At 36.3% G+C, this 13,060-nt stretch overlaps 1 protein-coding gene and 1 long non-coding RNA gene across 2 annotated transcripts; both read left to right on the top strand.

Annotated features, from left to right (window-relative positions):
- Positions 1-4,051: 4,051 nt before the first annotated feature.
- On the top strand, positions 4,052-8,113 carry LOC110894496. Its single transcript, XR_002566363.2, has 4 exons — positions 4,052-4,316; positions 4,682-4,789; positions 4,905-5,000; positions 5,863-8,113. It is a non-coding gene; the product is annotated as an uncharacterized LOC110894496 (long non-coding RNA).
- Positions 8,114-9,778: 1,665 nt separating this feature from the next.
- LOC110892644 (protein SRC2) lies at positions 9,779-11,544 on the top strand. The gene is made up of 4 exons (XM_022139798.2): positions 9,779-9,830; positions 9,899-9,982; positions 10,098-10,157; positions 10,838-11,544. The coding sequence occupies exons 2-4, from the start codon at positions 9,976-9,978 to the stop codon at positions 11,542-11,544; spliced, it is 774 nt and encodes a 257-aa protein (XP_021995490.1). The 5' UTR covers positions 9,779-9,830; positions 9,899-9,975.
- The last annotated feature ends 1,516 nt before the right edge of the window (positions 11,545-13,060 follow it).

Raw genomic sequence — 13,060 nt, 5'->3', positions numbered from 1 at the left:
TGAGTACACCTTTCGGCATACCGTTAAACTTGCAAATTGTGATTCATGTTGGATATGAGACTTGAAACTTTTTATACTATTATATTGTAAACAAACTTGTATACTCGCCAACATTTTTTGTTGATATATTTTAATACATGTTGCAGGTTGATAGACGAAGTGATCAAGAAAACAAGCTAGGATGAACCTAGAAACCCATCTTAGAATAAGCAATGTTTTGAATTATTTTGTTGCAATTTGTCTTATTTGGAAACAATGTACGAATTTTAGCATTTTATGAAATTTGAATTAAACTATATTGTCACAATAGTGTTATGATGCTTTTGAGCGATTTGTTCGTCTCATCCCGATGTTTCCGCCATCGGTTGGGGTGTGACAGATTGGTATCAGAGCCATAACTATAGGGAATTATGTAGAATTCCTATACTTTTCTCTAGTCTATAGTAGGAGTACTCTGATACCAGATTGGTATCAGAGCCATAACTATAGGGAATTAGGTAGAATTGCTATACTTTTCCCTAGTCTATAGTAGGAGTACTCTGATACCAGATGGTATCAGAGCCATAACTATAGGAAATTAGGAAAAGTAGGAATGCTTTTACCTAGTCTATAGTTTAGGAGCTTTATCCTTATGTGCTGTTTAAAACAACTTCCCTTCTATCTTCTTTGCTTCCCTCTACTTTCTTTGGACTTTAAAAATACATGCCTTTCCTAAGGCTAACATAATACACGCTTGAAGACTTTAAAGACACTCTTATAACACAATTGAGACGATTCATCAAAATAGGGGTGATTCCCACATTTGGTGATGACTTTCACTCAGCTATACTTTGAATTTTTGCACGAAATCTACCCTCAAGTTAGGAGTGATATCCAAACCTTGAAGGAAATTTCCATTTCATATTCTAGTGGACCCTTATCTTTTGATAAGTACCAACCATGTTAGGGTTCGATGTTATCAAGTTAGAGGTGAAACTCGCATCTTGTTAACTAGTCCCACTCTTCGATTTTCATTCTCGCCAAAGTTTCGATTTTCCCAATCGATTAAGGACGTGTAGTAACTGGAAGGACAAATATCGTTAGTCGCTTCTCGATGAGAGTATTTGTCTATTAGGCCAAAGCACGTTCCCTTAATTCGAAAAGGACTTCGATTTACTTTGCAATAGTCTTATGTTACGTTCCGTGACAATCCAAATTTTTCTATTAAAACTCTTTTATGCTATCTCAATTTTCATGTGTTTTACATTTGTACGATATATCATGCATACTAGTATGTTATATTGGATTCGTGTTACTGGGTGATTCTTATGTGATGAACTTGTCTTTTAACCCACACCTTAACATGTATAGCACTATGCGTAGTACTATAGGAGTAGCGCCCGCTCGTATTCTAGTGGTCATGTTAAGTTAACATTACACCCTCTTCGTTGCGACGATGTTGGGTAGTCAACGTTGCGGTACACGATGGGTTGACCAGTTTATTCACATGCCAGTGATACGTTAATCTTGTTAACTAAGTATGTCATGTAGATTGTTCTATATTTTATGCTACTACTCATATTCCCAAAAATGGAAGCTTATCATCAAGATAGGAGTGATTTCCTTACCTTGACGATTAACTCCACTCACTTTACGACTTCACCAATGAGCTAAGGGTAATTTCCTTACCTCGGAGGTAGTTACCAACTCTTCTTCTTTCTCAACGAAACTTTATATTTGATCGTTACTTTCATTTCAATCTTGGAGACACGAATCACACTATCTTCGCAATCTAAAACAAATAATGATAATCTCTTGTGAACAAATTTAATTTACGATGTTTTCGTTAACTATGTTACACTACGTGAAATTCATGATTATGTTATGTGAAACTAGTTGAACTTTTTTATGCTATGTCAACTAATTGAACCTTTTGTATACTATGTGAAACTTTATGATATGCATTCATGAAAATATTTTTTTTCCTTAAACAAAACATCATGACCGAGTCTCACCCATCCTTCGTTCTTTTGAATCTTTAGATGCCTTCTCGTAAACTTTTCAACAACTTTTACCTACGCTTTTCAACACACATTTCGCATTTCAAAATTTTCATTTTAGCCAAACAATTCAGCAAGAATACCATTTTTTTCGAAAGTCTTTTTCTGAGATTTCGAGGACGAAAGTAGGGGAGATTGTAACATCCGCCAAAAACAGATATCCAAAATCCGACCCGTTTTGAATTTTGGATCCTAACCTTTAAAAACTCGTAAATTTTTGTTCGTTAAATAAATAACCGTGAAAGGTTTTATTCTTTAATTTAATTAATTATCGTTATAGTTATTCGTTAAATTATTTGATTAGTTAATATTTTCACAATATAAAAGTTTCCTAAACTAACCTAGTTAATTTAAGTTAAATAAATTAACCAAGTTAAATTAGTTAGTTTTGGTTAGTTATTATAAGTTAAATAATAGAATTTTAATGAAATCCTACAAACTTATAATCTATCGAATAACACAAACTATTAACATTTACAAATTCTTTTATAACACCAAACATTATTAGCGAGTTAAATTATAATATTTAATCAACTCTCGTGTAATTCTAAAATAATTAGGATAATCGCTTGGTTCGATCTCCTGGATTCCCTAATCTTTACTCGTGCGTTACTTACAAGAAATCGCAACGCAACCAAGGTGAGTATACTCGATCCCATTTTCGTTTTAAACACTTTGGGTGCAACATGTATTCCTTATTCAAATTACACCTCACTTGAAACTATTTTAAACTCTATCCATGCTTTACATGAAACTACTTGATGCTTGTTAGACTTGTATGCTAATGTAAACTATTTGTGTCGATATATGCTTCATTAACTTTGCTAGCCCACCTTAACAATTATGGTACTATGCATATGCTATAGGGATAACGCACTGCCCACGAAACTTGGGGTATTGTTAAGTTAAACTATTTTACCTCCCGCGAAACTGTTGGGATAAGCTATTTTAACGCGTTGGAAACTTGGGTTTGAACATATGAGTACACCTTTCGGCATACCGTTAAACTAGCAAATTGTGATTCATGTTGGATATCAGACTTGAAACTTTTTATACTATTATATTGTAAACAAACTTGTATACTCGCCAACATTTTTTGTTGATATATTTTAATACATGTTGCAGGTTGATAGACGAAGTGATCAAGAAAACAAGCTAGGATGAACCTAGAAACCCATCTTAGAATAAGCAATGTTTTGAATTATTCTGTTGCAATTTGTCTTATTTGGAAACAATGTACGAATTTTAGCATTTTATGAAATTTGAATTAAACTATATTGTCACAATAGTGTTATGATGCTTTTGAGCGATTTGTTCGTCTCATCCCGATGTTTCCGCCATCGGTTGGGGTGTGACATTTTTGTTCATATCTGCAATTAGAGAAGGATGAATGAGTTGTACAGATCTGTTGCTGCTATACATGAAATTAGGGTCCAGACAGGGAAGGGTCTGGGTCATTGTTCCAATATGGTTCAAGGTATTGGTGGTTTGTAAGGTAGGTGCTGGTTGATGGTGATTGGGGTGGTGGTGAATGGTGGTAGTGATGTCGGGTGAGGTGGTGATTGAAAGAGGTTGAGGGTGTGAAAGATTTGTTGGAGATTAGAGGTGATGGTTAGCAGAGTTTTGTTATATGCAGAGAGAGTGTAGAGAGAAGAGAGAGGGCAAAAAGAGAGAAGAAGTTTTACTAAAATACCCTTAGTTATATATTTGAAGTTACCAAAATGCCCTTTCAGATAACAGACAATTTGGATGGAATTAGAGGCGGGGAGCAAAATGAAAAAACCATAGCAAACTAAAGAAAAATGACTATTTTTAAAGGTTTGTAACAAAACCGTTAAAATGACCAAACCACAGAGAGCAAAACGAAAGTTTACTTTAACCAGAATACCCCTTTGTATCACATCTACTACTTCTAATAAAACAAAATAATTTTTAGCCACTTGTCATAATCTTAACCCATTAGTTGACACTTAGCATATGATGAAACCCTATTTTTTCCAATTGACCGCCAATTCCATTGTTCCCTTACGCATCTCTTCTTTTCCTCCATCTTTCTTAACCTAATTAATATCGATACCGTTTCACAATCATCTCTTCAACTTCATATGGAAACCACAATCAATCATCAATCAGTTGATTCTACGAAACGCGAATTGGCTTCACCGTTTCCTTTCTTGATTATAAAACCCTAGATGTAAATCCAGAATCTTCATTCACGGATATAACAAGGAGGCTATACTCTCCGACGTTCATATTGTGGAAGATCTTCTTCAATCGGTTAGATGCATGTCCCTTGATCTTCTTTAATTCTTTAATAATATTATGTTTCTATTTTTTATGCTTATATGTAATGTCATGGTGTATTTCAATAGATTCTTTTGATCTCTCGGTCAAGATGTTTTCTTATTGTTCTTCTTATAAACCGTATTTTTTTTGGGAAAAATTGTTATTTCATATGATTATTTTGATTTCTCGGTCAGATTTTGTATACTTATATTTATGGTGTATTCCTGTGGTTTGATACTGGTGGGATGTCACGAAAACACAGATAAATTGTTATTTTGTTTTAGGGTTTCACAAAAAAGGAATTTATTCTAAGCATGTATGTGTTGTTAGGTATGTTAACTGATGACAATTGACAGGTAAAATAGATATTTCTAAATGGCGAAATATGGATGCCAGATCACTGGGAATAACCTAAGTAATTGTGCCTTCTTCCTATACGCTTCTAAAGATTCTCGAAAGCGGAGGTGATTTTTGTTTAATTTGCCTTTTTGTATTAAGCATTTTGCCACCTACTGTTTGGTCTATACTTGCTATGATCTTTTCCCGAATTCTCATGATCAACATGATTTTTCTTAGCAGGCTACATTTTGTTATTACAACCAAGAAAACTGAACTGAACACCCTGATGACTATTCCCATTGTGTTTGTGACGGCCATAGTAAGCAAGATGATGAGGTGCAAAATAATTTTGATAACGCCTTTGATTAGATTTTGACTTATGGTTTGGTTTATTCTCGATACCAATCTTACAAGATACATTGTGTTTGTCATTCATATATTCAACTACTGCTTGCTAATTGATTACTAACTGATTATGTCATAAATTAATTTAAAACGTTGCATATTTTGCTGATTTATTCGTTTGCAATGCTTACTTCGCTATTTGTTTTGACATTGTTACTATTTCTATTATCTAAATCTGGACGTAAAACAATTTCTACTGTTGGCGAAATAGTTAGACCGTGGGGTATGGTGGGGCTTGGGTTTGGGCATTTGTTGACACGTGGAATGAGAGCCCCCCCACCACTCAAACCCACGCCCATGGGGTATGGTGGGGCTTGGGTTGGGGGCATGAGTTTGGTTTGGCCATTGAGAGCCTGCCATGTCACTTACTAGCCCGCCCCACGCTCGGCTTCAAACCCACGCCAATGGGGCCACGCCCAAACCCACGCACCAACCCAAGCCCCCGGGGTGGTGGCTTGGGCGTTTTCAGCCAACCCCCGCCCTATACCCCATGGCCTTAGACGCCTAGACATAAAGTGCTTTACTTGAAAAATCAATTTTATATACGTGCAAATAGTTTAAAAGCAATTGTATATTATATGTAGTTTTGGAAATTATTGAGTCAGAGTCGGGTTCAGAGTACATGGGACGACTAAATGAAGCGATTTGACCCATTTCATATTTAGCCAAAATTCTTAGATTTTACCCATTTGACTCATTACCTATATAATTTGGATTAATTTTAGTCAACTCTTACTTTCGAGAATATAAACTACAATTTTGTTATTTGTTTATCTGACATTTTTTATTGCAGCTCAGGAAAAGGCTACTAGACCAACTTACTGCGCAGGGTGATTTTGAAGAAGCATTTGTTAAATGTTTAGTTCAAAAAGTGAGATTTTTTAAATAAAGGTTTGGAAAGTATTTTTTAACCCGAACCTAATTTACTGGTTACTCAATCTGCCGTTTCGCCACCTCCACCTTTTTTAACAACAGTAACTCTACAAGGACAAACCCAAATTATCGCCGACCGGGCTTGTGATATTCAGTGTGAAGGAGATCTGGTGTTTTATTTGGAACACATGGTCCTGAAAGCATCGAAGTTGTTAAGGAGTTGGCTTATGAGATTCTAAAGCAATTTTTTGTTGCAAAATGGCGCTCAAAGTGATCCAGATTCTACACGGTGAGTCTGAATTTATGGCGCTTGATTCGATCTCGGTTATTAGCATGTGTTTTTTTGTTGTACTTCAATTTTACTTATCAATCTTACCATGATGGATGAGAGGGTAAATAGGTAGGGGTCCATATGACAGAATGATATCAACTACCCTCACTTTGCTCATATACGTACTGTACATACACTTAAAAGGAGATTTATTACATTTATACGCATCCAATAATGTATTTAGGTTGTTATTTGTGTTAATGAAGTGGTACCCATGTAAGTGATGTGTGATAAATGCAAGACACTTATAGATGTTTCTAAACTGCTATATTTTAGTTATATGTGTGTTATTTGAGATCAGTGATTGAAATTTTGAGGTGTTTTTATCACTGGAAACTGGTTTTTCAGTTTATTTGATGAACATAACTGGACAGTTGCAGGTGACAATACGTTGCTAATATTCATTTTTAAAAGAGCAGAGACCGGATAACAAAGAATGGGGATAAAATGACAATTGTGGAGGACCCGAATTCATGGGTTGCGTCTAATTTGTCAACTATTTTTCCACCGAATTTCTATTTTTGCATCTTATAAAAAGAAAAATTACCGTTTAGGTGAGATTCAATATGCGCAAGGTAACTAAAGGAAATGTAACGATAAAGTCGGGTGGATCTTGGAAGGCAACCTCGATGACTTTATTGTTTGGGTGCTATTGCGAGTGGTTCTTCAGATCTATTTATTAAAGTTATTCCCTTTCTCCTCTCACTGACATTGTATTTTTTTGTCAGCCACCTCTTATTCATCCATCTGATAACCAATTAAGCTTGGTTGATTTTGATGCGTTTAAAGTTGTTCAAAAAAGAACTGGTTGCTTCAGACTTATGGGTACGACAATGGTTCAGGTTATGGTATGCTGTTTATGGCCCATGATAATTTCCGATGGCTGCTGGCTAAGCATGTTTGGGGGTTCAGCCAGCGGAACTATGTGCTTCGTTCTATCTGGGCCATGGGTAGCTTCGTCATTAAGGGTCGGGGTTTAAACGACCAAGTTCCAGATATTTTGTTGGCTTACATGTTAAAGCATTGCTGTTATACTGATTAAGAGGCCCTCCAAAGACTGCACATCTGTTGGTTTATAGTGTTGGGGTCCGGGTGTGGCATGTTGACAGGTTTCATAAGGCAGAAGTTAAAGTATATCTGCAGGGGTAAAACTGTAAAAACGGCAGAAGGTGTCTAGAAGACCTGCAGACTCATATGGTCAGGCTGTAATGCGGTCTGTCTTTTTATTCAGGTTCTCTCATTATGCGATACTGGTGTCCGTATGTCTGCTCTGAGTTTGGATCCCATTATATGGCTTTGGTATTGTTGTATTACGCCTGATGGTTCTGTGTTGGGTTTCCGGGGTTATATGATCTGGATGGGGTATTCTCAGATGAGTTGGTCGCTGTAGTACCGGGCCTCTAATCAGTCAGTTCAGAATTCTTTCGGGGGTACAAGAGGGGTATACAAAAGGCTTAATAGTTACTGGTGGACTATTCTGTTTTCGAAGGCCAGTGCTGGGTTATTAAGCAACGAGTGATGGCCCAAATTATGGCCAATTGCAACTCCTTGATGGCCCAGCTTTGGGTTGCTGGTTTACACATCTCGAAGGCCCAAATAGGGTATATGTTGTATTGGTGGGCCTGGCTGGTTTTCAGGCCTTATGTTCCTATGGTTTTCCCTAAGCAGCTGATTTATGGATCCACAATAGGGCGGTGTGACGTCTCTGTTATATGGCATAAAAGTTGCTAAACCGTTCATGATTTTTGAACTTATTAATGGCAGTGTATATTAACACAATCACATATTTGTATGCTTTTTTAAACATGATTTTGAATATAAACTTATTTACTTTATCCCATGAAGGTTATCTAAGTAAATATTAAAGAATTAAATAAGTAGTGTGAAGTTTTGCAGTATGTTGCAAGTACGTTGGGATTTGTTACTATCTAATTAACTTTATTAATAACAATGATTAATGTGTAATAAAAAGTTCTATAACCATATTCAACATAGTACCTCATCTTAAAGGTCTCATCGAGTTTATTTTGGTGTTAAGTTGTGCACTATGCTGCAAGTAGGGCTGTTCAAAAAGCTCGCGGCTCGGAGCTCGCTCGGATTTAGCTCGGAAAAAGCTCGCTCGATTTGGCTCGGTTTAAAAGTGAGCCGAGCCGGCTCGGCTTGGTTAGAAAGTGAGCCTAGCTCAGTTCGGCTCGTAACGAGCCGAGTTGGCTCGGTTCGGCTTGCTTTGTAGCTCGGCTCGGTTTAGCTCGAATTATTTTACTTATAATAAGTTTTAATTTTATATACATTATAATATATTACAAAAAAAACTGATTATTATTTACATGTATATAGGTTTGTAATTTGATATTTATGGCATATTTAAAGATTGATTACCATACTAATGAACTAATATTGTATTTTATTGAAATTTAAACTTATTTTGCGTTGTTAAACTTGATTTTGGTTTGAATGGTATTAGGTTGAACTTATTTTGAATATATTCTTTTAAATTATTGAATAATATTTTAGGCTATTAAATTTTAAGAGGTATATATTAGTTTTTTTTTTTTTATAAAATCGAGTCAAACCAAGCCGAGCCGAGCTAGCTCGGTTTAAAACCAAGCCGAGCCCGAGCTTAGATTTTCAGCTCGGTTTTAAATCCGAGCCGAGCCGAGCCAGCTCGGTTTATAATCAAGTCGAGCCCGAGCTTGGCCTGGCTCGGCTCGGCTCATGAACAGCCCTAGCTGCAAGTAAGTTGGGATTTGTCAATATCTAATTCACTTTTGTGTTGAATACTTTGGTTGAGTGGTAGAGGCTCTTGCCTATTTAGAGGGGGTTGGGATTAGGGTTCAATTACTGTCATGGGATAAAATAAATATAATTTGGTGTAATTTAGGAGTAGAGTTATTATAACATACGACGTTAACAAAACTCATTTTAAAGTTTGAAAACTCTTCATGAGATTGTTTTAGTCAAAAAAAAAAAAAAAAAAATTAAAATATGTCCTGTTATGTTGAATATTGAATACTAAAAAAAGTTGCATGTTCAACCAGTGTAATACAAAGTAATAAGTTTTTAGTGATGCTCTTGCTCGCAAATGGTTTTTTTTGACTCCTTGATTGAAAGATGATTCTTTTTGTGTGTATACTTCATTTTTTTGTTGAACTGCTCAAAATTTTATATTGGTTATAACTTTGTGGATCATAACTATAAGGGTTAAAGGATGTGGTGGAAGGGGAAGATTTAGAGGAAGGTACTTTAGAGGAAGGTACGAAGTCACGACCCTTTCAAGTGAATGGTCCTTAATTCTCATATATCTCATACATTAATTTCTACAGTTTGTTTAAATCAAGTCTCATGTAATCCTTATGTTTCCAAGTTCAAGTTCAAATGATTTAAAAGAATGTGATATGTATGTTTTTACTAAAAGAATGACTGCAATAAAAGAAATGACGGGAAGGGATGTACTTCGCATGGATAAGACATGAACATTGGCTATTAACAACCTTACAACTGATAAATTTGATAGAGTTGATAGAGAAAGATAATGGATTTGCTGTAGCTTTCCTAAGGTTAGTGATTTTTTATCCTTTTAAAGTTAGTGTAATAGTATTAGCTTACTTTTTATCTGAATATGCAGAACACAAGTATGAGATTGTGAAGAAGTTACAAGAGTGTTCATGTGTGGAATCGCTCACATAGGAATTGATTTAGTTTATGCTATGTAAGGAGTGCTTCTGATACCATGCTTATTGAGCCTGGGTTTAGCCTCATTTTTAGTGCAATGCTTACAAGTCGCGCTTCTTTAAACCCTAATTTCATATCTTTGCGTCTTGCAGGGCTCTTCATTGCCATTTCCTCTTCAATTAATCGCCAGATGTTTCATTCAATTTCAACATGTGTGAATCCTTATCCTTCTCCTCTCAATCATCTCACATATAACAAACCCTAAAACTCACCCGTTTTGGACATCGATGCGAAACCCTAATGTCGGCCAACTGAAAACATGTCTTTTTATTTTATTTTATTTAATGACATAGTTTGAACCTTGGGCTATAGAACCCGTAATTGCTTATTTCAACATCTGTCATCTTACTTGGTATATGGTTTGATTCGAAACTCAACAAACTTTAGATGCCTTACCTTAATTTTAGTTTAATTTTTTAAAGTTAGATTGAATCTAACTTCGTTTGATACATTATGTACCCGCGGGTAGAGAGGTGGATTTCCTTACTTTAACGTTTATTCCTTTCAAAGGATTATTTCAACAATTTTAAGTTATATATTTATGTGTTAAGCCACCTGCGAAACTCGCAGGGTCTTAGGCTAGTCATCAAATCAAATCAAATAAATAAAGTTTAAATTCCCAAAAATGTCACGTATAGCGCCATAAAAGATTAAAAAATTTAAATCAATACTAAATACAAAAATAATTTTTTAAAATAATATATCTTATTATAATTCAAAATCTTCTATATAATCGTAATCCATTTTGGACGATGTCAGTTTTATATCAGTTAGTTAGTTAGTTTTCTATATAAAGATCCCATCGTCACTTTCTTTCAAAATATAATCACAGTTCACCATTTGTTCAAGAAATATCAGCAGTTACAAGATTTCAATCTAATCATGGAGTACAGAACCCTAGACCTCACACTCGTCTCCGCAAAGGGACTAACGAAGGCCGGCAAATTGAACGTCTACGCCGTCGCATCCATCTCCGACTCCCGCAGCAAGCTTCAAAAGTTCAAAACCCGCATTGATAAACATGGTGGTTCCGATCCCACGTGGAATTTCCCCATGAAGTTCACCGTTAATGAAGCCGTGGGCCTTCAGAACCGCCTGACGCTCGTAGTAAAGATCAAGGGTGCGAAAATGTTTTTGGATAAGAATTTGGGAGAAGTTCGTGTGCCGATCAAAGAGCTTCTTGAAGGCGTAAAACCCGAAGGGAAGACAATGCAGAATGTGAGTTATCAGGTGAGAGGACGGGATGGTGAAGTAAAAGGGATTCTAACTTTTTCCTATAAATTTGGGGAAAAAACTTCTGGTAAGCGTGTTAGAACCCGTTCCGTGGGTGGAGCGGGTGGATATTCTAGCTCTGGTAATGGGGTTGGAAACGGTTTTATTGGTGGGTTGCTAATCAGTGATGTTGCTAACAACAACGCTGCCTGCGGTGGTGGTGGTGGCTGTGGCGGGGGTGGCGGGGGTGGTGGTTGTGGCGGGGGTGGTGGCTGTGGTGGGGGTGGCGGCTGTGGCGGGGGTGGTGGTTGTGGCGGTTGCAGTTGAGGATAGATGTGGTCGTGTTTGTAGGGTATTGTTGCAAACTTGCATGTGTAGCTTTTTACTTTTTTTTTCCGGAAGAATTTTTACGTGGATGTTAAAAGTACAGAATTAAATAAGAGGTTTCGTAGTTTTTGTGAATTGTGAAAAACAAGTGTCTCATGTACATAGCGGCGGACTCATGAATTACTTGCTAGTGGTGCGTATTAGTGGTTCAAGCATATTTTTAAGGGGTGCGGTTGGATTTTTTTCCAAAAAAAAAATACACTAATTTTTTTTTTAAGAAGTGCGCCTGTCCACCCAGGATTATACCTGGGTCCGCCCCTGCATGTGCATCCTACATAGACGGTGGGTCGGGATTGTGGCTGGGCACCTTTCATATTCACGTAGATGTGTTGAGATGACTTAATATGTAAAATCATTCAGACAAGATTCCGTTCCCACGCCGCAGTGATCTTCAAGCCGGCACCCATGCTTTGCAGTGTTTGAATGATAGACTGAAGACCATGGAGTCCTTGGTCAAACCTTTTTATTTTCAGTAGTTAGTCTTTTGACCCATTTGGGTGGAGGTGAATTTTAAGGGTTGAGATGATGTTCAAGATGAAGAAAAGTTATTGTATTGGGATAAATAATCACTGATGAAGTCAATAGATGGAGTCAAATTACACAAAAGTCAAAGTTGGAGAAGCAAGTATATTAGAAAAGTTGAAGATCATGTGCAAATGATAATCATATGTACAATGTCAAGATACTATTTTGTGGAACCAAAGATACCTCCTGCAAGAAAATGATATAAAAGAAGCGAACTGAGGAACACACATTAAAATAACAAGCATAATCAAAATGGCTCCAAAACAGTTTTGATAATTAGTGAGGCATTATTCTATATGGTTTCGATTATTAGTCGGGAGGGGAGCGTATATAATCTGATGAGTTCATGTACATAACCATTTGATGATCATGGCCAACTCAAGGGAAATGTAGAAATAGAAAAGTCAGTTTAACAAGGAATACTAAAACTAAAAGGATGTTTATGGTTAAAGATGACTAGAAAGTCAACGGTGAGTGGAGTAAGAGCACCTTCAATGCTGGAAACCAATCTAAAATTAGACCTGCCAAAAATTTAGACTTGCCGCCTCAACGTCATATCACTTCAGACTTCTACTTTAAAAAGCTATTTTTTTCCGCAAACGCTAAACCACTCCAGATCTCCACCTCACGCTCTATATCTATATAAATATATATATATATATATATATATATATATATATATATATATATATATATATATATATATATATATAATGAAACAATGTATGTGTGTGTGGTCCCCACCCCTTGGGTCCGGACGAGTCCGCTTGAGCGCACCAGTGACGGACCCATGAATTATTTGCAAAAATACCTTAAATACATTCAATACATGTCCGGTGAAGATCTAGCATCCTTAACACAGGAAAAAAAAAGGTTTAGAAAGGATGGTTCTTGTAAACCATGAGTTGGAAACAAAACTCTTAAATATATA

The sequence above is a fragment of the Helianthus annuus genome, chromosome 12 (genome assembly GCF_002127325.2).
Source record: "Helianthus annuus cultivar XRQ/B chromosome 12, HanXRQr2.0-SUNRISE, whole genome shotgun sequence".
NCBI classification, from domain to species: Eukaryota; Viridiplantae; Streptophyta; class Magnoliopsida; order Asterales; family Asteraceae; genus Helianthus; species Helianthus annuus.
Note: the sequence above shows the minus strand (reverse complement) of the source record. Positions and strands in the feature narration are given on the sequence as shown.

Coding starts and splice junctions, on each gene's coding strand:
- LOC110892644 (XM_022139798.2), top strand. Junction 10,158..10,837: donor GTTTCATTCAATTTCAACAT/GTGTGAATCCTT, acceptor ATATAATCACAG/TTCACCATTTGTTCAAGAAA.